At 42.3% G+C, this 26,578-nt stretch overlaps 3 protein-coding genes across 5 annotated transcripts in view; 1 reads left to right on the plus strand and 2 right to left on the minus strand.

Moving 5' to 3' along the window:
• The window catches only part of sstr2a (somatostatin receptor 2a), a 35,392-nt gene extending 23,417 nt beyond the window's left edge, over positions 1-11,975 (minus strand). Inside the window, exon 1 of the mRNA XM_052490855.1 lies at positions 11,831-11,975. The gene's annotated coding sequence lies outside the window, so the exon portion shown is untranslated. The remainder of the gene's footprint in view (positions 1-11,830) is intronic.
• On the minus strand, positions 1,227-5,556 carry LOC118367599 (somatostatin receptor type 5-like). Its single transcript, XM_035751192.2, has one exon. It carries the CDS (start codon positions 5,098-5,100, stop codon positions 4,048-4,050), a length of 1,053 nt encoding a protein of 350 aa, XP_035607085.1. The 5' UTR covers positions 5,101-5,556; the 3' UTR covers positions 1,227-4,047.
• Positions 11,976-12,158: 183 nt separating the features above from the next.
• LOC118363370 (zinc transporter ZIP11-like) overlaps positions 12,159-26,578 on the plus strand; it is a 138,939-nt gene continuing 124,519 nt past the window's right edge. For 2 of the 3 annotated variants that reach the window (XM_052490888.1, XM_052490892.1), the window contains exons 1-3: positions 12,722-12,757; positions 12,846-12,962; positions 13,689-13,727. In XM_052490888.1, the coding sequence (XP_052346848.1) occupies positions 12,737-12,757; positions 12,846-12,962; positions 13,689-13,727 (177 nt within the window). In that variant the 5' untranslated portion in view covers positions 12,722-12,736. Of the gene's footprint in view, positions 12,253-12,721; positions 12,758-12,845; positions 12,963-13,688; positions 13,728-26,578 lie in introns of those variants that run through there. The other variant, XM_052490893.1, reaches the window with a different exon arrangement.

The raw sequence follows: 26,578 nt of genomic DNA on the forward strand, positions 1-26,578 counted from the left end.
ATGGTCAGGGTCTAATTTGGGTGGGCATTCTATGTTCATTTTTCTATGTTTTGTATTTCTTTGTTTTGGCCGGGTATGGTTCTCAATCAGGGACAGCTGTCTATCGTTGTCTCTGATTGGGAACCATACTTAGGCAGCCCTTTTTCCCACATGTCTTGGTGGGTAGTTTTCTTTGTTTGTTGGCACTATAGCCTTTAGCTTCACGGTTGTTTTGGATGGTTTATTGTTTTTGTCGGTGTCATATGAAATAGAGTAATATGTACGCTCCCCATGCTGCACCCTGGTCCAGTTCTTTCAACGGCCGTGACAAATTAGAAGAATATGGAGAGTTATGAAAACTGTTTGTTTTGCAAATGTTGAACTTATAATATGGCTACTAATACTGGAAAAATGAAATAAAAAGTCCAAGTATACAGATGACGATATTCTCACAGAAAATTGTAAAGTGAATGTAAATGTCTCCTTCACGATTTGCCCAAATGTACCTGGGTGACTTTCCACTAAATGTTGTGTAGTCTGCGCATACTTCAAGATATCCATCTGAAACTTTATTACCCAATCACTGCGTCTTCCTGTCGACCCATAAAAGATGTAAGGATTGACACACACACACACACACACACACACACACACACACACACACACACACACACACACACACACACACACACACACACACAGTTGAGTTATTTACTCTGAGAATTAGAATCTAACAACATGTAACGTTTGATTTGGTGCTATTCTTTAACTTTTTGGTTGAGTTGGAGACGTGATTCCAACATATCAAATCATTAATTTGTAGACAAACTGGTTGTTGAATTGAGAACGCAACCAAATAATCATATAAATACGACATTTACACTGATTGGCCCATGGCGGGAGCTATAATAATTAACTGAAATGTGTTAGTCATACGCAATGTTTCAATTGGCCCAAGGATGAGTGCTGCATCATTCATGGGGGACGACATGTTTACTGCTGCCGACATGTTTACTGCTTGTTTCAATGCTAGTTGAAATTATATGAAAACAGTCCTGGTTGATAAAAATGCAATATATTTTCCATGTTGATTCCACGGCACAATATGTTGACAATTTACGTTGAAACAACGTTGATTCAATCAGTGTGTGCCCAATGGGATGTGTGTGTGTCTGTGTGTGAGAGAGAGGGATTGAGAGAGTTATTGATAAAGACGTGCTGACAGCTATCAGACATAAATTGTGTAATTTAACTTTATTGATTCGTTTCCCACCTACACTCCCATGGCGGCCATTACTTTTCTTTACTGCAGTCTCTCACAGACAGTTAGCAGCTGCTCCTATTACTGAACAGGGCTGGATCGCGTCTCGCAGAAATAACCCTGGTGTAGGATTATCTTTTAAACGCAGTGACCCCTAATGACCGAATTTCAGATACCCATAATTCCTATGGACTTGCACATCATAGAATTGCACATATACGACCTTGGAGTCACAGTCAAGAATTTGATCTCCCTTTCATGTTGTTCAAACCCAGAATGATGACGCATTAAGCAAACATGCCCCCAATGGCCCTTGATATTGATCAAGCGTGGCTATGTGTCATTGACCGTCAACCCTTTACCTCGAGCTCCGAGGGCTGGGGGCCCACGTATACACACAGACCGCTATGGAGTCCAGTTGTGTGGGTTCACTTTATTTCTTCCTCATTGTCCCTCAAATATGGCCAGGCAGAAAGCTTCCAAATCTTTTTTTAATATCTTCCCTTTGCAATAAGAGGTTGTTAAAAAAAATATATACAAAAATAAGCAACAATTTACACTCATCTGAAATCTGTCAGTGAACCCTTGAAAAGGAGCAATTTTATAGCCAGTGGAACGTCAACTCCTCTGAAACCTTTCTGTAAACGGCTCCACATATTATTGCCTCAAAAACATAGTCCACTTGCCAGACACCTCTAGCCCAAGTCGCTACCCACTGGGCACAGATGTCAATTCATCATCTATTACACACTGGGTCAACATAACTTCATTGAAATGATGTGGAAACAACGTTGATTCAACCAGTGGGTAGTTAGCAGGTCTTACACTTTAGACTCAAAGCAGCTCCAGACTACGCTTCACAGAGGACCACTAATTGCAACAGAGAATTGGTCAGAATTAGGGTTGCAAAGCTACTGATAATTTACAAAAGTTACTAGAATCTTCAGTAATTTTGGTAATTAACAGATAATCTATCGTAACTTTGGTAATTTATTCTTGAATAACTTTTTAAAAAAGGCATTCGTATAAAGTATTTAATCTGTGTCCATATTGTCCATGAGTTTCTAATAGTCTACAGTGTATGGTTCAAGAGAAAATAACCTAATTAATTTCAGTCTCTAATCAACAATGCCATTATTTTCAATTAACTCTGCAACTCTTCCAACTATTGACTTTTTTCACAACTGCCACCAGTTTGATGCTAAAATATTGACAACCAATACATAATGACATCGTAAAATAAATTAAAATGTAGGATATTTCATGCTGAAACCCTCATATTAAACATCAGTGGTATTCACTAAATGTAAGGTTTATATTTAGGATCATGTTTTACAGCTTTGAAATTAGATTTTTTTCATTTTAAAATCAACTTATTCAATGATTTCATACATTTGAAATGTGATAAGGCCACACAGAGGGCCAGAGATAATTACAGACATCTGTGATAATCTGAAGTACCAAAAAGGGTCACTAGATGTCTTGTGATAGAAGACATAAAATCCTTGAAAAATGTACCAACATTCTGGTAGTTTACTGGTAAACATGAAAAGTTTTCAGTAATATACCCTCCCTTTGCAACCCTAGTCAGAGCCTCTCTCATAATGTGACTTCACCACACAATCAATCCATCACAAGTCAACTGTTTATATACCAGGTAGGCTACAGTCAGACATGCATGCTACTAAGCAGTTTAACTTGAGCCTCACAGATTAATAATTTTTGTTATGAACATGAGAAGACAAAACACATAATTGTGCTTTGTATGTTTTCAATGCAAATTTCCATCAATTACTTTTCTCTCGTGTGATTTAATATTTAAAACAGAAAGGTGATGATCCTGTAGTGAGTAAGTGAGATTCAATCAGCAATATGTATCCCATAAACAATATTTGTAAATTGTGAAACTAATTTAACACGACAATAGGTTGGGCGTTAAACGCAACACGAAAGCAACTACAACAAAAATAGTTGATGACGATGGCAGTGATGATTATGATTTTAATAATGATGATAAAGATGATTATGCCATCAATCTCTGTCTTGTATTTTCTTTGTCCATTGTCTTGATAAAGAATCAATTGCTCGATCATGAAGTTCCCATAAAGTAATTCATGTTTCATTCATCTGCCTTTATCGTGAAAAACCTCACTATTCCATTTTAATAAGTATAAACCATCCATAGTTTCAGTATAAACATTCTTACTCAATGACCATTCGATATAGGACTAATCTTGGGATGAACCAAACACCTTTTCTACTTGTCTTTTGTATCTCACCCCAAACAGTTCTGTAGGAACAATGTCCCATAAAGTAAACGTCTTTGAGCTGACTTCCATGACGTCACTGAAAATGTCCACACAAAGTTGATGTGAAAGTCTTAAGTCAACGTCTTTTGTGGGTCTTCTGGGAGCTCTTTGTCTTGGCCAGCGGCACATACTGTTGCTATCATCTTGTTTACATGCCACCTGTTGTTGTCTCCCGGTTGTCACAGAATTTATTCCTCATTTAATTAGTTATGGAAAATCGAATTACAGTGGTGTGATAGAGCAGCGGGGCCTCACCGCAGCCTTATCAGGAATGAAATTAAAGAACAAGTCAGAGCGGTGCAGAAATAGAAAACCTATTATCCAGTAGAAAAACAGATGTACAGAAATGTATGTAGAAACACTTGTATAGAAAAACACACTAATCTTTACCAACCTCCTTTATATACAAAGGACATGTCCAAAGACAGAATAAAATGTCATCATTTAAAGGGAAAGTTGGCATACATAAAACAAGTTTCCAATGTTTTTCAGGAATCTCTATGCCACCGCACTGTTGCCCATCCCGCTTGTATCATTGAGGTCATAGCGCTCCGTGTCAGGGTTGCATTGCACACTGGGAAACCTCTTGGTGGGGCAGAGGAGGGTGAGGAAGTGGCGTCCCAAGGTTTCTGAGAGGCAGGCGTACAGGATGGGGTTGGCACAGCTCCAGGAATAGGACAACAGCACCACGAACTCAAAGCACCTGGCGAAGGTCAGCACCAGGTCCGTATGGTACAGCGAGCAGAAGTTGAAGGCGTAGAACGGCAGCCAGCACACGGCGAATGCCAGCACCACGGCCACCACCATCTTGGTGACCTGGGTTTCCAGGCAAGGGCTCTCCTGGCTTGGGGAGCTGGCCTGGTGGCGGTGGATCCTCAGTGTGACCACCAAGGCGGTGTAGGAGACAATCATAACCAGGAAGGGCAGAGCAAAGCCCAGGACAAATGTGTAGGTGATGAAGGCCAGCCACCAGGACTCGGAAGCCACCTGGGGGTCCAGGTTACACAAGCCGTCCCTAGCCGAGAAATGGATGGTTATGGGGAGGACAGGCAACAGAGAGAACAGCCACAGGAAGCTGCTGACTATCTTGGCCCGCCTGGGCGTGCGCCAGCGGGCGAACCGCAGAGGGTCAACCAGCGCCATGTAACGGTCAATGCTCATCACGGTCAGGCAGAAGACGCTGGTGAACTGGTTGATGCCGTCCAGGACCATGACCAGCTTGCAGGCCAGGTCCCCGAATGCCCAGTGGTTCTGGAAATTCTGGATGGCGATGAAGGGGAGGCCCACCATAAAGAGGCCGTCGGCCAGGGCCAGGTTGAAGATGTACACCGTGGTGGCAGAAGCCATCTTGTCCAGCTTTAAGATGGCCACGATGACCAGGGTGTTCCCGGCCAGCCCTACGATGCACACAGCCAGGTAGAGAACAGCCATTGTCACACTGAACACATCCAGATCCTCCTGCAGATACATGTCCTCGTCCAGGTAACTGGTAGTGGGGTCAGCTATCGACCCCGCATTGTAAAACGTCTCTGAGGTGAATGAGGAGTCCATCTTCGCTCAATACTTTCGTTTTTCAAAGTTTGGTTTGGATAAATTGTGAATCATTTAAAAAAATATATGAAAAACTTGATAAAAAGTAGCAAAAAAGTCACAATAACAGTTAGAGTTCAAAAACATGTCTGTCTTTTCCTCTGCAAACAGCTTGACAGTACCTGTCCACCATTAGCATGAGAAAAATAAGTTCAAAAACTTGTCTGTTACTTAGCCCAAGAAAACATCCATCCTCAAACACAGGCAATTTCTGTGGTCACATGCCGTCCAAACCAACTGTTTCTTTTTTCTTTAAAATCTTTCAAGCTGAGTCCTTTGGTGTCCTGGAGGAAGCATTCACTGTGGTAAGAAACTCACACCCATGTCACATGGAGCACTTCAGTGAAGCTGGACGCTGTGTGTGAGAGGGCTTTTATATCTCCCCTGCAGCATTGAAGTGTGTGTCTACGGCTGCGAGCCCCATCAGTCTCCCTCTGGCTCTCCTATAAGCCTAATAAGCTCCCTTGGCACTCCCAGCCCCGCTGTTATGCCGTTTCCAAGGTGTAACCAGCCCCATCTGTTACAATACTTTTGTTTTGATAACTAAACTAAACATTCTCCACAAAGTGCAATCCAGCTTCTTTTTTTTCTTCCTCTCTCCTCTTCACCCTCACCCCATCCTTCTGTCTCACCCAACCCACCCCTCTGCTCTCCTATACTCCCCTCACAGTTTGGGGGCGGGGGGGTGGGGGGGTTTCACTCGGAGCTGAACTAGCCCCCACTGCCACATACCCCACCACTTCCCGCTAGGGCCACCCACCTTCTAAACTGGCTATAACGGATGAGCTGTGGACAGGAATGAAGCCCCTGTTGGTTATTGAGGCTTGTTTAGTTTTTTCTCACAGTTGTTTTTCGTCTTTTGTCTTTTGCTTCCCTCTCTGATTTGCTTTATTCCGTGGCAGTTCATTCATCATGGGGAGAGCGAGAGAGTGAGTGCGAGAGAGAGAGAGAAAAAGAAAGAGATGGCCGGTAGGCAGGCAGATAAAATGCAGGGTGAGTGATTGTCTCGGGTCCTGTTTTCCTCAGACATGGATAGCTAGAATACTCCAACAGCCCACAGACTCAGGAGCCACCTGGCACTAAACAATCACATCAACACATCCAACAAATCTTTTTTTTTTGTCACATGCGTCAAATACGGTAGACCTTACCGTGAAATGCTTACTTGTGAGCCCTTCCCAACAAAAAATAAGAGGAATAAAGTGCACAAGAATGAAGGTAGCTATATGGTATGGTAATGTGCAGGGGTACGAGGGATTAGAGGTAGATATGTACGGTGCATTCGGAAAGTATTCAGACCTCTTCCCTTTTTTTCCACATTTTGTTACGTTACAGCCTTATTCTAAAATGAATTAAATCAATTTAAAAATCCTCATCAATCTACACACAATATCTCACAATGACAAAGCGAAACCAGATTTTTTGACATTTCTGCAAATTAATTCAAAATAAAAAACAGAAATAGCGTATCTACATAAGTATTCAGACCATTTGCTATGAGACTCTAAAATGAGCTCAGGTGTATCCTGTTTCCATTGATCATCCTTGAGATGTTTCTACAACTTGATTGGAGTCCACCTGTGCTAAATTGAATTGATTGGGCATGATTTGGAAAGGCACACACCTGTCTATATAAAGTCCCAGAATTGACGATGCATGTCAGAGCAAAAATCAAGCCATGAGGTCAAAGGAATTGTCCATAGAGCTCTGAGACAGGATTGTGTCGAGGCACAAATCTGGGGAAGGGTGCCAAAAAATGTCTGCAGCATTGAAGGTCCCCAAGAACACAGTGGCTTCCATCATTGTTAAATGGCAGAAGTTTGGAACCACCAACATTCCTAGAACTGGCCACACAGACATACTGAACAATCCAGGGAGAAAGGCCTTGGTCAGGGAGGTGACCAATAACGATGGTCATTCTGACAGAGCTCGAAAGTTCATTTGTGGAGATAGGAGAACCTTCTAGAAGGACAACCATCTCTGCAGCACACCACCAATCAGGCCTTTATGGTAGAGTGGTCAGATGGAAGCCACTCCTCAATAAAAGGCACATGACAGCCTGCTTGTTGTTGCCAAAAGGCACCTAAAGGACTGATCATGAGAAACAAGATTTTCTGGTCTGATGAAACCAAGATTGAACTCTTGGGCCTGAATAACAAGCATCACGTCTGGAGGAAACCTGGCACCATCCCTATGGTGAAGCATGGTGGTTGCAGCATCATGTTGTGGTTATGTCTTTCAGACGCAGGGACTGGAAGACTAGTCAGGATTGAAGGAAAGTTGAATTGAGCAAAATACAGAGAGATCCTTGATGAAAACTTGCTCCAGAGTGCTCAGGACCTCAGCCTGGGGGCAAATGTTCACCTTCCAACAGGACAACGACCCTAAGCACACAGCCAAGACAACGCTGAAGTGGCTTCGTGAAGTCTATGAATGTCCTTGAGTGGCCCAGCCAGAGCAGGAACTTGAACCCGATCAAACATCTCTGGAGACACCTGAAAATATCTGTGCAGCGATGCTCCCCATCCAACCTGATAGAGCTTGAGAGTATCTGCAGAGAAGAATGGGAGAAACTCCCCAAATACAGGTGTGCCAAGCGTGTAGCGTCATACCCAAGATGACTCAAGGCTGTAATCGATGACAAAGGTGCTTCAACAAAGTACTGAGTAAAGGGTCTGAATACTTATGTAAATGTCAGGTGGCTTCAGATACAGTTGCAGAGGGAGGTGTTCAGTCCCAGAGTCCCCAGCTTGTTAATGAGCTTGGAGGGGACTATAGTGTTGAACACTGATCTGTAGTCTATGAACAGCATTCTCACATAGTCATTTCCCCTCTTGTCCAGATGGGAAACAGCATTCTAAAGCACAATTGAGATTGCGTCATCTGTGGATCTGTTGTGGCGGTGTGCTAATTAGAGTGTGTCCAGGGTGTCTGGGATGATGGTGCTGATGCGTGTCATGACCAGCCTTTCAAAGCACTTCATTATTCAACCTTTATTTTGACAGGGAAGACATATTGAGGTCTCTTTTCCAAATGTGCCCGTGATTACAGATGTGAGGGCTACGGACGGGGCTATAGTCATTTAGGCAGGTTACCTTGGAGTTCAACACTTGAACGACATCGTCAACACTTCAAACATGTCCAGGTGCTAAAGTGGTACAGGCGGGTGGAACGTTCAGTACCATCATAATTACAGCACCGTGCCTGTAGAAAGTATTCACACCCCTTGACTTTTTCCACATTTTGTTGTGCCTGAATTTAAAATTGATTCAATTTAGAAGACTGGTCTCTGGTCTTCACACAATACCCCATAATGTCAACGTGCAATTATGGTTTTTGAAATGTTTACAAATGAATAAAAAATGAAAAGCTGAAAGGTCTTGTGTCAATTAGTATTCAACCCCTTTATTATGGCAACCCTAAATAGGTTCACGTGTAAACATGTGCTTAATAAGTTGCATTAATATTTCAAACACAGATTCAACCACAGAGACCTGGGAGGTATTCCAAAGCCTCACAGGGAAAGACACCTACTGGTAGATGGGTAAAAATAAAAAAGCAGACTGATATCCCTTTCTAACTCAGTTGCAAGAGAGGTAGGAAACCTCTCAGGGATTTCATCATGAGGCCAAAGGTGACTTTAAAACAGTTACAAGGTTTAATTGCTGTGATTAGGAGAGAACTGAAGATGGAAAGAAGGAAGCCTGTATAGAATAAAAATATTCCAAAACATACAATAAGGCACTAAAGTAAAACTGGGGAAAAAAACGTGTCAAAAAAAGTAACTTTATCTCTTGAATACAAAGGATTAAGTTTGAGGCAAATCACAAAACACGACACAGAGTACCACTTGTCATGTTTTCAAGCAAGGTGGTGGCTGCATCATGTTATGGGGCGGCAGGTTGCTAGATCGAATCACCGAGCTGACAAGGTAAACATCTGTTGTTCTGCCCCTGAACAAGGCAGTTACCCCACTATCCCTAGGCTGTCATTGAAAATAATAATTTCTTCTTAACTGACTTGCCTAGTAAAATATGGCTATGTTTGTAATTTGAAAGGACTAGGGAGTTTATGATAAAAATAAACTAGCATAGAGCTAAACACAGGCAAAATCCCAGAGGAAAACCTGGTTAAGTCTGCTTTCCAACAGATAATGGGAGACACATTCAAATATCAGCAGGACAATAACCTAAAACACAAGGCCAAATATACACTGGAGTTGCACAACAACACTGAATGTTATTGAGTGGCAGTTTTGACTTAAAAATCTATGTTAAGGCTTGAAAATGGTTGTCTAGCAATGATCAACAACCAGCATGAAACATTTAAAAAAGAATAATGTGCAAATATTGTACAATCCAGAGACTCACCCAGGAACATTCACAGCTGTAATCACAGCCAAAGGTGATGTATTGACTCAGGGGGTTGAATACTTAAATAATACTTAAATAATCAAGAGGTTGTTATTGTTTATGATTTTTATTTGACAAATGTTAGAATTTATCCGCCACCTTGACATTAAAGTATTTCATGTAGATCGTCAACAAAAAAAAAGTACAATTAAATCAATTTTAATCCGACTTTGTAACACAACAAAATGTGGAAAAAGTCAAGAGTTGTGAATAGTTTCTGAAGGTAGTGTACCTGTCTGATCCACTGTCTCCTGTATCTGAGAAGATCTCAAATTCTAAATGTTCCCTAAATTCTCACTTTCCATTACCCACACCCATCAACTCCTGGCGCCTGGCCTTTTACAGGCCCCTTTAAAGTGACAAATGCCTTTGTCATTTAAAGTGAGAAATGCCTTTGTAGTCTCAGTACCTGCTTAGGTTGTTAGTACTTCATCGAGTGGTGCTGGTTTTCCTCTCATAAAACTACTCTAGAGGCATTCGGTTTCATGGAGCTAAATGTTCGGAGTTTCTCAGAGGCCTTGGATTTCACATATCATTTTTTCTAGCTGTCTTTAGAAAAGGCAGTGCAAAGCTGTTGGTTTATGATCAACTAAATCTCCTGAACATTTACAGTAGGAAATCTATGTGCCGTTTGTAAATAAACAACCAAAAAGTACTGTATGTCAGAGTGTCGAGCTGTGTTGAGCTGTGAAGTTGTATAAATGACATATCATCACTTTAGGGGTCAGTCAGGCAAAAACTAAAGAACCATGAGTATTTACAGGCCAAAGATTTAATGAGGTCATTTCCACTGTGTCTGTGTGGAAAAAACATTCCAGTGTGCCACTACGTTTACTCTACTCCCATCTTTATCAAAACACAGCATGGACCACTCCAATCAGAGCTGTGAGGCACTTTCAACAACACACACACACACACACACACACACACACACACACACACACACACACACACACACACACACACATACACATACACATACACATACACATACACATTCACATTCACATACACAATACTTAATGCTTTTAGCTGGATGACTAGAGACCTGAGCTTACCTCCATCCTCTTTGCTGTGTATTGTCAGAAGATTTCCACAGAATGGAATCTAGGGCGTTGCGATGCGACCCACACAGCCTGACCATTCATGGCTACTTGTTAAATGGAACCAACTGATTACAAACCAAATAAAGTTGGTTGAAAGTCCAATGCAGCCACTTTTATCTCAATATCAAATAATTTCTGCATAACAATGAACTGCCTTACAGTGATTGTTTTCAATTAAAATGGTCAAAAATAAACAAAAATAGCTTCTTAGCAAAGAGCAATTTCTCAAAAAATAATTTTGACTGTCTGGGAGTGGTCTGAGTGGCGAGGGGAAAACAGAAAACTAGCTGTTATTGGCAGAGAGGTTTCGAAATCTCTTTCTTATTGGTCTAGTAAGTCATTTATCACCTGGTGATGTCACCAGGCAGGTCAAAAGCATCCCACCAAAACAGGTTGAAATTTCAGCAACTATTTTTAAACAGCTCTAAAAGGGCCTTATGATATGTTTTTCTGATTTCACAGTATAGTTCCAACCTCATAGTGGGGAAATGCATATAAAACACAGGCAAATCACGTTTTTGACTGCACTGGGCCTTTAACTGGACTATAGCACTATTGATTAACAACAAGGAAAACTCACTGCCTGTCTTGAGGTTTCAAGGGCTTAAAAATCCTGAACCATGCATTATTCTCACTCTTTGTGCATTTGAGAGCTGGTTTGCACAATGACGTGTCACATAACAGGGTGGTAGCTCTGACAGCTTTGGCTATGTGATGCATGGTAAGGATCATAATGTACCTACAGTTAATATTAGACTAAGCTAAGCAGAGCCAGAACAACAGATCAGCAAGAGAACGTTTAAAGCCTTAGAGTAAACCAATAGGCACAGACGTCAATTCAACTTATATTCCACGTTGGTTCAAAGTTAGTTAGTTGAAAATGTAAACCGGTGTGTGCCCAGTGGGGAGAGTACATTCATTGAGAGGAACATTTGGAATTGATCTGCTTAAGGCCCTACTGCCAACACAGGGACAGCTTACATATTGAAGCTGATATAGGAAAATAATCACAATGGTTACTTACTAATCCTCAAGCACAATAACAGACTATTAATAACAGACCATTGCAAATAACAGACCCTAGCAAATTGTCAGTGGTCTATTGACATTAAAAAATAGCTTACAGCTTACATTCACAGAGGCACTTCATGGGGTGTAACTACGTCACCTTACCTGAACTGTCCCATGCAGAGGTACTTCAACCTATTTTCTGCTACATTGCGAAACTGCTTCACCTCATCCACTGGGCAAGACATGAGAGATTGTAAATAAAAATGACCTCCTGACAAAAGCTATATAGTGTGATATGCAAAATCAATACAAAATAATCAAAATAATACTATGCAGGAAATTATCCGTTTGAAAAAATCTAACATGACATTCATAAAACACCATTTGTAATATTGATGTCAAAAGTTAGTGGCTGGCTGTGACTTTGTGAACGAAGGCTTATTGGCTTATCAAATTACAATACACGCCTCCAAATGCTGGAATAGCCAATGGCATCTTGCGAGGGGCAGTCCTCAACCTGTCACAGATACGTATACAGGGAAGTAGGAAGTAAATACATTCGACTTGCGGTGCCAGAAGTGACAGTAAGTATTTTGACATGATTTAATGAATTAAAACCATAAAACAAGATGAGAATATATTAATCGGTCCCCGGATAACGCATGTGTCTTGGTAATGCCGTAAAGCACGTGTTTCGTTGCAACACAACCAGCGCAGAGAACAAAAGCAAAGTTATCTGAGTGTCGTCTGATACTGCTAGGCCAACTCTTTAGATGATACTAGCAACGCACATTGATTTCAGATAGAGAGCCAAAAGAGAGCTATTTTGTGCACAAATAAAGATGTAACAATGCAATGAAAGGCATTAGCAAATGTTTCTCGTCTTGCTTGCCAAGCAAGTTTATTTAGCTATGTAGACAGCTAAGCAGGACGCTTGTGGGGTTGGGCAGTAATTTGCAAACATGCCACCCTGTCACATTCCTGAACCAACAGGATTTAGCACACACGCCTTTGTTCTACAAAATGATCTGTTATTTGGAGCACTCATATTACAGGGATTTCCCGACAATGTACCTTACATTCGTCAAGGTAGCTAGCTACTGTGACTGTGTCGTAAAAACAACCTAAAGTATCCTGTGCGGCTCCACTCCACTGTGTGCATTTCTCTGTCTCCAAGATTGGCACCATGCTTCCAGGCTACAGTCCTGTGACCCAGGCCCTGCTGGGAACTCTGTTCACCTGGGGCCTGACTGCTGCTGGGGCTGCCCTGGTCTTCATCTTCTCCAGCCGACAGGTAAGGAACTGGTACAACGTTTCTCTGTGTGTTGCCGCTGTATGATGTTTTACTGTATTGTGACACTGCTATATGCAGACAAATACAGTTTATGTCCCTTAGTTTCACTAAATCAATTGCAGTATATTTGAATGGCTTCAGAAGTTCAAGTTCCATAGAAATGGAAAGTTCAATATCTTTGAAGACATGCCTTCATTTCTTTATTTTTTCTTGTCCTTGAGAAGGGCATTTCCATGTCAATGGAATTACACCGACTCTGATTTTTTCCTATTTAAAATGTATGTTAAACAAAAGAAATGTTGTTTTTAAAGTTGAATAAACCATACAGTAGTACAATGGCTACTTTGAGCAATTTACACAGTCAGAACAATTATAAAACATTTACTGGAAAGACTGCAGATAAAATGTTTGGTAAAAAGAATTACAGTACAATATCCCTCAGTTTTATTCTGTTACCAAACTTTATATATGCACAGTTCTTCCTGTAAATGTGTATTAGTAACATTTTTAGTTAAAATTCTTAAAAGTAGTCATTGAGCATAGCGTCATATGGTTTGTTAAACTTTGAAATAACATGGTTTTTGTTTGGTTTACATTTTAAAGTGAAAAATCAGTGTCTCAGTGTAATTCCGTTACCATTGAATTGCTCTGAACTAAACATCACATTGGATTGTTGATGCCCTTGGTTTGACTTCACTCCTCCATTCTCTCTGCCCTCCTCTTCAGAAGCGGATATTGGATGGAAGTCTGGGCTTTGCTGCTGGGGTAAGAAAATATGTTTTTGAACACACATACACACTGTCCTTTCTTTTTTTCCAAGCCCAGGGTTTCTCTGCTATCTGTCAACACGTGAGTATGAGCAGATGTCAGATGTGACAGCCTTTTGAGTTGTTTTGGTAGACTCCGTTCTTTGTTTTCCAAACATTTCTTGAAGATCCTCAAAGCTAAAGGAAGGGTGAGACTTTTCCGAAGGTATTGCCTACTGCCTTACAAGAAGAAGTCTTATCTTTCTGGGATAGTTTGGCAGACACATTGCCTCCCTTACAGTTAGGTATCTGATTCGCAATTTTTTGTTTGTTGTATTTGTCTCATCTCTGTGTAACGGATGTGAAACGGCTAGCTTAGTTAGCGGTGCGCGCTAAATAGCGTTTCAATCAGTGACGTCACTTGCTCTGAGACCTTGAAGTAGTAGTTCCCCTTGCTCTACAGCTGCAAATCCCCAACGTGCTCGCGAGGCGATGGTTGAGTCCTGCGTCCTCCGAAACATGACCCGTCAAACCACGCTTCTTAATACCCAACCCGCTTAACACTGAAGCCAGCCGCACCAATGTGTTGGAGGAAACACTGTTCAATTGACGACTGAGGTCAGCCTGCAGGCACCCGGCCCGCCACAAGGAGTCGCTAGAGCGCGATGAGCAAAGTAAATTGTAGACCTGCATCGGGCTGGGAAGACTGAATCTGCAATAGGTAAGCAGCTTGGTTTGAAGAAATCAACTGTGGGAGCAAATATTAGGAAATCGAAGACATACAAGAACACTGATAATCTCCCTCGATCTGGGGCTCCACTTAAGACCTCACCCCGTGGGGTCAAAATGGTCACAAGAACAGTGAGCAAAATACCCAGAACCACACGGGTGGACCTAATGAATGACCTGCAGAGAGCTGGGAACAAAGTAACAAAGCCTACCATCAGTAACACACTACGCCGCCAGGGACTCAAATCCTGCAGTGCCAGACGTGTCCCCCTGCTTAAGCCAGTACATGTCCAGGCCCATCTGAAGTTTGCTAGAGAGCATTTGGATGATCCAGAAGAAGATTGGTTTCATCTGACCATATGACATTCTCCCAAAATATAACTTTTTGGTAAAAACTCAACTCATCATGTTTGGAGGACAAAGAATACTGAGTTGCATCCAAAGAACACCATACCTACTGTGAAGCATGGGGGTGGAATTATCATGCTTTGGGGCTGTTTTTCTGCAAAGGGACCAGGATGACTGATCCGTGTAAAGGAAAGAATGAATGGGGCCATGTATCGTGAGATTTTGAGTGAAAACCTCCTTCCATCAGCAAGGGCATTGAAGATGAAACGTGGCTGGGTCTTTCAGCATGACAATGATCCCAAACACACCGCCCGGGCAACGAAGGAGTGGCTTCCTAAGAAGCATTTCAAGGTCCTGGAGTGGCCTAGCCAGTCTCCAGATCTCAACCCCATAGAAAATCTTTGGAGGGAGTTGAAAGTCCGTGTTGTCCATCAACAGCCCCAAAACATCACTGCTCTAGAGGAGACCTGCATGGAGGAATGGTCCAAAATACCAGCAACAGTGTGTGAAAACCTTGTGAAGACTTACAGAAAACGTTTAACCTCCGTCATTGCCAACAAAGGGTATTTAACAAAGTATTGAGAAACTTTTGTTATTGACCAAATACTTATTTTCCACCATAATTTAAAAATAAATTCATTAAAAATCCTACAATGTTATTTTCTGGATTTTTTTCCCCCTAATTTTGTCTGTCATAGTTGAAGTGTACCTAGGATGAAAATTACAGGCCTCTCATCTTTTTAAGTGGGAGAACTTGCACAATTGGTGGCTGACTAAATACTTTTTTGCCCCACTGTATATGCCTTAGACTACTGCGCCACTCGGGAGGCCCTCTCAGATTCGGGATCTTAATTATGCATCTGATTTATACTCCCCTATGTCTTGTAGAATGTAAGAAGAATAATATTTATGTAAGGTATTGTTGCCACCACTACAAACACTGATTCAATTTAAATCAAATGTATTTATATTGCCCTTCTTACATCAGCTGATATCTCAAAGTGCTGTACAGAAACCCAGCCTAAAACCCCAAACAGCAAACAATGCAGGTGTAGAAGCACGGTGGCTAGGAACAACTCCCTAGAAAGGCCAAAACCTAGGAAGAAACCTAGAGAGGAACCAGGCTATGAGGGGTGACCAGTCCTCTTTTGGCTGTGCCTGGTGGAGATTATAACAGAACATGGCCAAGATGTTCAAATGTTCATAAATGACCAGCATGGTCAAATAATAATAATCACAGTGGTTGTAGAGGGTGCAACAGGTCAGCACCTCGGGAGTAAATGTCAGTTGGCTTTTCATAGCCGATCATTGAGAATCTCTACCGCTCCTGCTTTCTCTAGAGAGTTGAAAACAGCATACCTGGGACAGGTAGCACGTCCGGTGAACAGGTCAGGGTTCCATAGCCGCAGGCAGAACAGTTGAAACTGGAGCAAAAGCACGGCCAGGTGGACTGGGGACAGCAAGGATGCCAGGTAGTCCTGAGGCATGGTCCTAGGGCTCCGGTCCCCTGAAAGAAGTCTACCTTTAGTAGGTGCCATGGGGAAACTGGAAATTATATGAACATTTCTAGTAAAAGTATCTTTCTCCCCAAAGAATTGTATTTTCTAAGTAACATTAATATACTGATTTGATTTAAATGAAATCAAGAGAGCCATGTGGCCGCTATGGTTTCAGAGAGATTTAGTTATTTTTGAACTAGCCGTAAGTTCACAGCAGCAATCCATTTTTCTTGGCCTAATCATAAAGTATGAGTTTATTAAATAATTCATACAAATGGGTACAATTTTTTAAATTTATTTTTATGTTCTGGATTTTCAAATTCTGAGTGAAATTAATTTCACAGTTGACGCTTTTACATCATTCTGATGCCTGCATGAAATATTTTCACTGTGAGGACTTCTGACAGAAAACATTACAGTTTAACCATTTTGTACATGACAATACTTTAAGTCTTGACGTTAGGCTCTGCAGCTTCAGGGTAGCTCACTGCCATATTAAACCTAAATCATTACCAAAAACTTCAGGCAGTGAGCACATCATAGCTACATATTTTTTTAATTGAACCTTTATTTAACTAGTCAGTTAAGAACAAATTCTTATTTACAATGACGGCCTAGGAACAGTGGGTTAACTGCATTGTTAATTTTTTTTTTTACCTTGTCATCTTGGGGATTCGATCGAGCAACCTTTTGGGTAGTGGCCCTACGCTCTAACCGCTAGGCTACCTGCCTCTTCAATATCAGCTGATGATATCAAACACTCAGGTTTCCGGTCTGAACTGGCTTTGCTTTATTTCTGGGCCCAATTATGGTCTAGAGCTGATCTGTTTTGAGGGAGGATGTAAGGAGCAGTTGATTGATCACTATGAACATGAATTAAACTATTATCCTACACGGAGTATAGAAAAATAGCTGAAAATAAGCTGCAAACTTAGAGTATGTTTGTGTACCAGCTACTATTTCCTTGTGCTGGTTAACTTTAGGACTTTTCTCTTCAGGACTATTTTTGACTCTTCAGTACAATCGGAGTAGAATGTAACAGTTGGCTTGTGGTGACTGAGGAGTGTCTGGAAGGGAATTTAGTAATAACATTGCAAGGCAAAATGCAAATACAATCCTCCAGTCCTGCCCTATGCAGAGGCAAGGCCGAGAGCTGCTTCTACCTGCCTCTCTCATTCGTCACTCCTCCTCATGGTGACCTTCTCACAGGCAGCGGGGGTCTGTTCATTAAAGTCTGTTGTAGACATCTGCTCCTCCACTGCCTCACTCACTTTGTATTCTGATGCTCACAGGTAGCTCGCGCAGTCCCTGAAATGTGCTGGAAATAGTGGGGTTCAGTACCATTCTTCTCTGCTTTCTCCATCTTTACTGCTGCTCTTCCCAGCTTTTACGTTTGGCTGTAAAGTCTTGCATCTTGGACCGTGGCATAGACATTTAGCTAGTCTTGGCAAACAAAGTCATATGCTGTGTTTTACTCTGGAGTGGGTCCCTGTGGGAGGAGAGCAGGTTGAAGGAAGTGCGGTTCTGTTGTTACTAGTCCCACTGGTCTCTTCAGTCATAACAAATAAACCGCAGACTAGACACAACCCAAAGGGCTGTATTCAGACAAGCATCTGTAGAAAGTTTACAGTAGAACACCACTGTGTTTGTCTCCTTCTTTGGAGTGGTTGCATTTCCTCGTTATTTTAGAGGCTCAGGTAGTGTGTGTGTGTGTGTGTGTGTGTAAAGGAGAGAGAGATCCTTGGAGTGTGGAGTCGTGACTGCCTAAGGGTGGAGAGGAATTTTAAAGGGACTATTGATCTGAGACAAAGACCTCCTGAGTACAATGGAGAGCTCTCCCTCAGGGAGATGAGGGAATCTGGATGGGGGAAAGGTGAGCTCTCCCTCAGGGAGATGAGGGAATCTGGATGGGGGAAAGGTGAGCTCTCCCTCAGGGACATGAGGGGATCAGGATTCATGAAAGCAGACCTCAAAGAGAGTAGAAAGGATTGTCAGAAGTAGGTGAGTCACAAATAGATACTAGGCTATACCAGAGAGACGACCGCTACTGTAACAATGTCCCTAGCTATGAATAGAGAAAATGTACGAGGGAGACTGCAGATAAGAAATATGAGATTGAAGTTTAGGGGAGCTGAAATCAGTACCTTTTATTATTTTATTGACATTGTTCTCTTTTTGTCCAGCTCCCGTGCCAGCTATGCATGTTCATCAACATTCAATTTTCATCTTTCTGGCAGCCACCTAATTTGGCACGGAGTCAGTTAGCATTTTCTAAATGTCATGTATGTGTCCACAAACACTACATATGGAGAGGGAGAGATTAGTTTCAGGTAAGAAGTTGGCCAAGTTCCTTTATTTATTCAGGTGTCATGCATAGCATTCCCTTTGCTTCGCTCAGGAGAAATGTGGCTTCTGAGGCATCTGCATTAGACCTCGGAGGGAGCTGTCTATAGAAACACAAGTTCCTGTCGAGAAGAAACATCTAGAATAACAGAATGAGATGGGAAAGAGATGTTTGCGTTCTCTTAATTTGATCACTCTTTTCTTGCAGAGAATTTTCCTGCGCTGCAGGAAATTCAAACATGTAGTGGCTCCGAGGTTTAAAAAGGCTTCTAAAGATTATAATTTCCACTATGTAACATTTCAGACTGGATCTTCCCTAACGAAAATGGCATCAACCCATACAAAAATGTCCCTTAATTGTAATCCACATAATAATTCACATGTCCTGTTGCTGCAGGATTATTTTCCCGCTGTGAGAAACTGGTCAAATTAAGAGAGGACATCTGTAGGAAAGAGTGAACGACACTAAAGAAAGAACCAAGGTTGAAATCGAATCATTGATGACCTGACGTGATACAGTAGGCGATATTGTAACGGTCCACTGGGTGCAAAATTGAATTTGAAATGAATGAATTTTGCACTGATTTCGCATGATTGGATTGTTGTTTGACGGATATTCTTACAATGCGTTTGCTTTTTACTCCAGTGGATATGACTGGGTGCATACAAAGCCTAGTGTGGGAGAAAGAATGCAGTCAAGGAACATGCATAGTATTGAGGAATGTGGTTATTCCAGCACATGCGAAGGAGAATAACATATCCTGCTCTTATCAGAATGTAAATCTTCTTCAACGCCTTGTAATTAATCCAAATATATAGAAATAAATGAAATGGGGAATAAAACAGCAATATTTTTTAGTGCTAAAGATGAATCATGTCTCGTTCCTTATCAGTTCCAACTTCCGTGAGTTCTAGACGGACTTTCTGAAATTGGCTGCTTATTGTCCTTGGATCTTTTTAGGCTCCGACAAAGACTGACCCATTGTGTTTGAAACAGCGACGTTTTCAGATTTGTGTTACTTGTACAGATAAACAAGCATGATGTTTTATAGGAAAGCAGGGATAAACTATTCAAAGCTCAACTTGTGGTGTCTATGGGAAGATCCTTCACTACAGTGACTGCACACGACCCTGGTTTGATTTAGGTCGACTGTGAATATGCCTTTGCCATTATAGTGTATTAACAAGCCAACAAAGGTAGAACGTGGTCAATTAATTGCAGGGTTACACCTAGGTGAAAACTTGGTAATTACATCAGACATGTTAAAAGCAAGTGTCAGGGTGACTAAAATTAGTTCATATGAATTGATACATACTGTGCTAACTGAACGCAAAACCAAATGAAACAAATTGTTTCTAACATTGTTAGACATATAATAATAGATAGGATTATTAAACCTACATAACAAACAGAAATGTTTAGCATGATCATCAAAATATAGTGTGCTGTAAGCTCAGCACTTACTCGTTCAGATGGAATCATTTGCTTATGGTTGTGTTGTGTAGGCTCAATCATTTACATGGCCTTAACATGTAACACGTAGCCTACTGATGCAGGTGCAGTCTGTGTACAAAACATTGGAGTCTGGCTAGTCGTTCAATGCGATGGCTTTTTCCACGTTTCGCCGTTATCGTTATGCACACGTGCTGCTCCTCCTTCAGGCCCCAGGGGGCTAAAGCTTCTCTCAACCCCAGAGTGACGTTTTCTCCCGTGTGATCTCCGGGGAAGTAGCCTGTGATGTTTGCAAGCACCAACCTTTGTTTCAAACTACTGTACTGTAGGGCTCGCCTGTTCTACCCAAGGTATGTTGTCGTCGCGTAATAATCAACACGCTCTGTTAACTTTTCCCTTCATTTTGTTATACAGTGTTGGGACGGTGACTTTGGAGAAATATGTGCGAGATGGAATCTTGTATATCCTGTTCCGCGTGTCTATCATAGTGCATAAGCCATCTTTGCTGCCTTGTGTAAATAGGAATCATGTCTTTGGCTATCACCTATGTGACTGCGAGATATTCTTTTGACGACACAAAATGGCATGCTTGTTTAAGATGGGTGGCTGAGAGGCTTTGGTGCTGTCCGTCCGTCCCCCTCCCCCTCCCCCTCCCCATGCAATCGTCATAAAGTGTGGGATGGTTCTTCTTCAAATTATTCAATATACTTGTCGCCACGAGGCACTTTTTGCACAACACTTGCATTTGGTTGACATACACTGCTCAAAAAAATAAAGGGAACACTAAAATAACACATCTTAGATCTGAATGAATTAAATATTCTTATTAAATACTTCTTCCTTTACATAACTGAATGTGCTGACAACAAAATCACACACATTATCAATGGAAATCAAATTTATCAACCCATGGAGGTCTGGATTTGGAGTCGCACTCAAAATTAAAGTGGAAAACCACACTACAGGCTGATCCAACTTTGAATTAATGTCCTTAAAACAAGTCAAAATGAGGCTCAGTAGTGTGTGTGACCTCCACGTGCCTGTATGACCTCCCTACAATGCCTGGGCATACTCCTGATGAGGTGGCGGATGGTCTGGACTAAAGCATCCGCCAACTCCTGGACAGTCTGGTGCAACGTGGCGTTGGTGGATAGAGCGAGACATGATGTCCCAGATGTGCTCATTTGGATTTGGGTCTGGGGAACGGGCGGGCCAGTCCATAGCATCAATGCCTTCCTCTTGCAGGAACTGCTGACACACTCCAGCCACATGAGGTCTAGCATTGTCTTGCATTAGGAGGAACCCAGGGCCAACCGCACCAGCATATGGTCTCACAAGGGGTCTGAGGATCTCATCTCGGTACCTAATGGCAGTCAGGCTACCTCTGGCGAGCACATGGAGGGCTGTGCGGCCCCCCAAAGAAATGCCACCCCACACCATGACTGACCCACCGCCAAACCGATCATGCTGGAGGATGTTGCAGGCAGTAGAACGTTCTCCACTGCGTCTCCAGACTGTCACGTCTGTCACATGTGCTCAGTGTGAACCTGCTTTCATCTGTGAAGAGCACAGGGCGCCAGTGGCGAATTTGCCAATCTTGGTGTTCTCTGGCAAATGCCAAACGTCCTGCACGGTGTTGGGCTGTAAGTACAACCCCCACCTGTGGACGTCGGGCCCTCATACCACCCTCATGGAGTCTGTTTCTGACCGTTTGAGCAGACATGCACATTTGTGGCCTGCTGGAGGTCATTTTGCAGGGCTCTGGCAGTGCTCCTCCTGCTCCTCCTTGCACAAAGGCGGAGGTAGCAGTCCTGCTGCTGGGTTGTTGCCCTCCTACGGCCTCATCCACGTCTCCTGATGTACTGGCCTGTCTCCTGGTAGCGCCTCCATGCTCTGGACACTACGCTGACAGACACAGCAAACCTTCTTGCCACAGCTCTCATTGATGTGCCATCCTGGATGAGCTGCACTGAGCAACTTGTGTGGGTTGTAGACTCCGTCTCATGCTACCACGGGAGTGAAAGCACCGCCAGCATTCAAAAGTGACCAAAACATCAGCCAGGAAGCATAGGAACTGAGAAGTGGTCTGTGGTCACCATCTGCAGAACCACTCATTTATTGGGGGTGTCTTGCTAATTGCCTATAATTTCCACCTGTTGTTTATTCCATTTGCACAACAGCATGTGGAATTTATTGTCAATCAGTGTTGCTTCCTAAGTGGACAGCTTGATTTCACAGAAGTGGGATTGACTTGGAGTTACATAGTGTTGTTTAAGTGTTCCCTTTATTTTTTTGAGCAGTGTAGTTTTGCTTGTAGCTGAAAAACTGCCACAGCACTGAAGATTCGTTCTACTTTGGCACCAAATCGATCTCGTTTACTGAGGTAGAGCCCTTTCTCTCCTCACCAGCCTCTTAACTGCACCCTCTGAACGGGGATGTTTGTGATTGGCCAGTATGTGATTGGTCAGTGTCCTCTGTGCGTGTCGAGAGCAAATGAACGGAGTGTCGCATATCTCATTGGAGGTGGTACTGTAGTCTCGTTTCTGTTGTATTAATGGAGTGTCAAAGAAAGGAGAAAATTGCAATATTGATGTTGCACATGTCAGATCATTTCGAGCTGAATTAAATTCATTGTGTCATTATGTAGACCTATCTCACACTCCTATACATTATGGTCACGCATACTCCCAAGTTATGCCGGCAGACTCTAATTAGCATAGCTGTAGACTTGGACATGTGCAGACTACTGGACCAGATACGCAGACATCCGTGACCGTTCACAAAGTTATAACTTTTCCAGGAAGACTACTGTAACTTTTCCCTAGTTACCCATTGGCTTCGTTAGGTTCAACAAACAAAACAAAGTTCTCAACATTTTTGTTGAAGTTTGTTGACCAATGTCGATTGCTTCAAGAATGCTCATCGTCGGCGTATGTCGAAGAACGTATGGAATTTTCATGATCGTTATCGTACACCAGGTCCTTGCGGCTTGAACAGTCCTTTCAGTTTTCTCCTACATAAAAAATGCATAGAAATGGATTCTTTGACCTATTCAGAGACCATGTGATATAGGTCATTGGTTCTTCTGCCTCATGCCTCAGTAAACAGCAGTCCATAAACGATATCAAGATTGAATAGCCTGTTTGAACTCTGGATTATGCACAGTGTGTTCCTTTTTTTAGTTGATGTAGAACAGAGTGGAAAGCCTCGGGTATCCATAAAATAAGGGATGCTTTTGAAAAAAATGGATTTCTCCACATGCAGAAGCCAGATCAATCCTGACTGCTAGGCCTAATTGTGCAATATCCTGAGATGTGATGTGCACTGACATCATACAGATTTTCAAATAACCCATGACTGAGACTGCTCAGCAGGCAAGCTTCTCTATTCTGAATGTCCTTTCTTCAATTGATGTTGAACGAGGTAGATGGTAAAGATGTATAGGTGGACATTGGCTATAAGGAAGTGCACATCTGCCGGTGTGATCATCAAATGAATTTTTTGGGGGGGGGTTTGTCACATGCGCCGAATACAACAAGTGTAGAATTCACTGTGAAATGCTTACTTAACCAACAATGCAGAGTTATAAAAAAAGTAGGTAAAAAAAATGTGCTCAATAAACTAAAGGAAAAATATTAACGCAAAAATAATGAGTATCTCTCTCTCTCTATGTATTGGTGGGACCTTAAATAGGGAGAAAAATACCTACCCATTCAAGGGTTTTTCTTTATTTTTCCTATTCCCTACATTGTACAATAATAGTGAAGACATCAAAACTATGAAATGACACACATGGAATCATGTAGTAACCAAAAAAGTGTTAAACAAATCAAATATATTTTAGATTTGATTTTCTTCAAAGTAGACACCCTTTGCTTTGACAGCTTTGCACACTCTTGACATTCTCTCAACAAGCTTCATGAGGTAGTCACCTGTAATGCATTTCCAGGTGACTGCAGCTGTTTTTCATGGTTTGGGGGCTGTGGGCTGTTTTTCATGGTTTGTGCTCGGCCCCCAAGTTCCTGTGAAAGGAAATCTTAACGCTACAGCATACAATTACATTCTAGACGATTCTGTGCTTCCAACTTTGTGGCAACAGTTTGGGAAAGGCCCTTTCCTGTTTCACCATGACAATGTCCCCATACACAAGCGAGGTCAATACAGACATTTTTTGTCGATCAGTGTGGAAGAATTTGACTGGCATGCTCAGAGCCCTGCCCTCAACCCCATCGAACACCTTTGGAATGAATTGAATTGAATTGCCGACTGCGAGCCAGGCTTAATCGCCCAAACATCATTGCCCGACCTCACTAATGCTCTTGTGACTGAATGGAAGTCCCTGCAGCAACCATATGTATATAGGAACCATGAATTCTGCTCTGTGTCAGACAATTCTACAGGACAATGTCAGGCCATCTGTCTGTGAGCTGAAGCTGAAGCACAGATGCATCATGCAGCAAGATAACGATCCCAATATCATACAAGTCTACATGAAAATGCCTAAAAAAGTAACACCATTTGAAGTTTTGGAATGGTCTAGTCAGACCTAACCACAATTGAGATGATGTGGCAGGACTTGAAACGAGCAGTTCATGCTTGAAAACCCATAAATGCCGTGGAGTTACTGCAGTTTTGCATGGAAGAGTGGGCCAAAATTCCTCCACAGTGACGTGAGACTAATAAACAACTACAGGAAGCGTTTGGTTGGAGTCATTGCAGCTAATGGTGGCACAACCAGTTATTGAGTGTAAGGGGGCAATTACTTTTTCACACAGGGGCTTTGGGTGTTGCATAACTTTGTTTCTGAAATAAATGAAACAAGTTTAATTGTTGTTTTATTTGTTTACTCAGGCTCCCTTTATCTAATATTAAGTTTTGGTAAAGATCTGATAACATTTAGTATCAAAATATGCAAAAGTAGAGATCTTTTTCACGGCACTGTATCATGCCCTCTGAAGTGCGATCTACGTGGCAACCAAGCTATGTGCAGCTCAGTCATACAACACTAAGTGTTTGTTCAAAGAGAATGATATCTTCGTGATAGGTTTGATCATAGGCATTGTCACTGGCTATTTTCATAGCAACACTATCAGTGTATCAAACCTCAAACTAGAATCCATTATTCTCACCTTGATACCTGATGCTTGTTGAGACCTTAGGCTGAGAGAGAAATGACGCTCGGCTCCGGATCGTACAGGAAGGTCACCCATGCTTCAAAATCTAGAGGAGTCCACTGTCGCAGCTCAATTTCTCGGATGGCTTTTTTTGTGTAAGCCATAAGGCCGCGAGATCTCTTGGGGGAAATTAATACAGCCTACGTCTCCCTAGTCTCCGGACCCCAGACCAAGTCTAAGACACTGTAATTAGCAGCCAAACGCTTAAGTGGAATTGCCAATTTTCCTCCGAGATGTCCGACCCAGGAAGACCAGTGCCATATTACCAATAGGGGACTGATTTATGCCGCTACACACTTCAGACTACTTTCTGTCCTTGAGCAACAGGTGACTCCAACCCAATCATCTATTTCTTGCCAAGACCTCCATGACAAGGAGATCTCTTTGCTGTGTGGTGTAACTGACTGCGCAATTGACCCCAGATTTATACATATAATTGACCCCATTTATCCTCCACCCAGGGTGAGGAAGAATATCACTTTGAAATAATAATTGCGAAAATATCGATTTGTTCAACCAGGTGACTTTGTCATCATAGTTAGTGGAGCCCCTTTGATGAAAGGCAATGAGGAAGAGCGCGTTCATTGTTCAGTCCCTAAAACCTAGAACTTCCGGCGCCGACAGAGATGGCCGCCTTGCTTCGCGTTCCTATGCAGTTTTTTGTTTTTTTTACGTGTTATTTCTTACATTAGTACCCCTGGTCATCTTAGGTTTCATTACATACAGCCGAGATAACTACTGAATATAAGATCAGCGTCAACTCACCATCAGTATGACCAAGAATATGATTTTCGTGACGCGGATCCTGTGTTCTGCCGTTCAACCAGGACAACGGAATGGACCCCCCCCCCAAAAAAAAAATTACTCCGTAAAAGAGGGAAACGAGGCGGTCTTCTGGTCAGACTCCGGAGACGGGCACATCGTGCACCACTCCCTAGCATTCTTCTCGCCAATGTCCAGTCTCTTGACAACAAGGTTGGCGAAATCTGAGCAAGGGTAGCATTCCAGAGGGACATCAGAGACTAACGTTCTTTGCTTCACGGAAACATGGCTCACTGGAGAGACGCTATCGGAGGCGGTGCAGCCAGCGGGTTACTTCACGCATCGCGCCGACAGAAACTAACATCTTTCTGGTAAGAAGAGGGGCGGGGGCATATGCCTTATGGCTAACGAGACGTGGTGTGATCAAAGAAACATACAGGAACTCAAATCCTTCTGTTCACCTGATTTTAGAATTCCTCACAATCAAATGTCGACCGCATTATCTACCAAGAGAATTCTCTTCGATTATAATCACAGCCGTATATATCCCCCCCCAAGCAGA

This window comes from Oncorhynchus keta, chromosome 3 (assembly GCF_023373465.1).
Source record: "Oncorhynchus keta strain PuntledgeMale-10-30-2019 chromosome 3, Oket_V2, whole genome shotgun sequence".
In the NCBI taxonomy this organism is placed as follows: Eukaryota; Metazoa; Chordata; class Actinopteri; order Salmoniformes; family Salmonidae; genus Oncorhynchus; species Oncorhynchus keta.

Excerpts from the sequence above, each read along its gene's own strand:
- LOC118367599 (XM_035751192.2), bottom strand. The coding sequence starts at position 5,100 with ATGGACTCCTCATTCACCTCAGAGACGTTTTACAATGCGGGGTCGATA.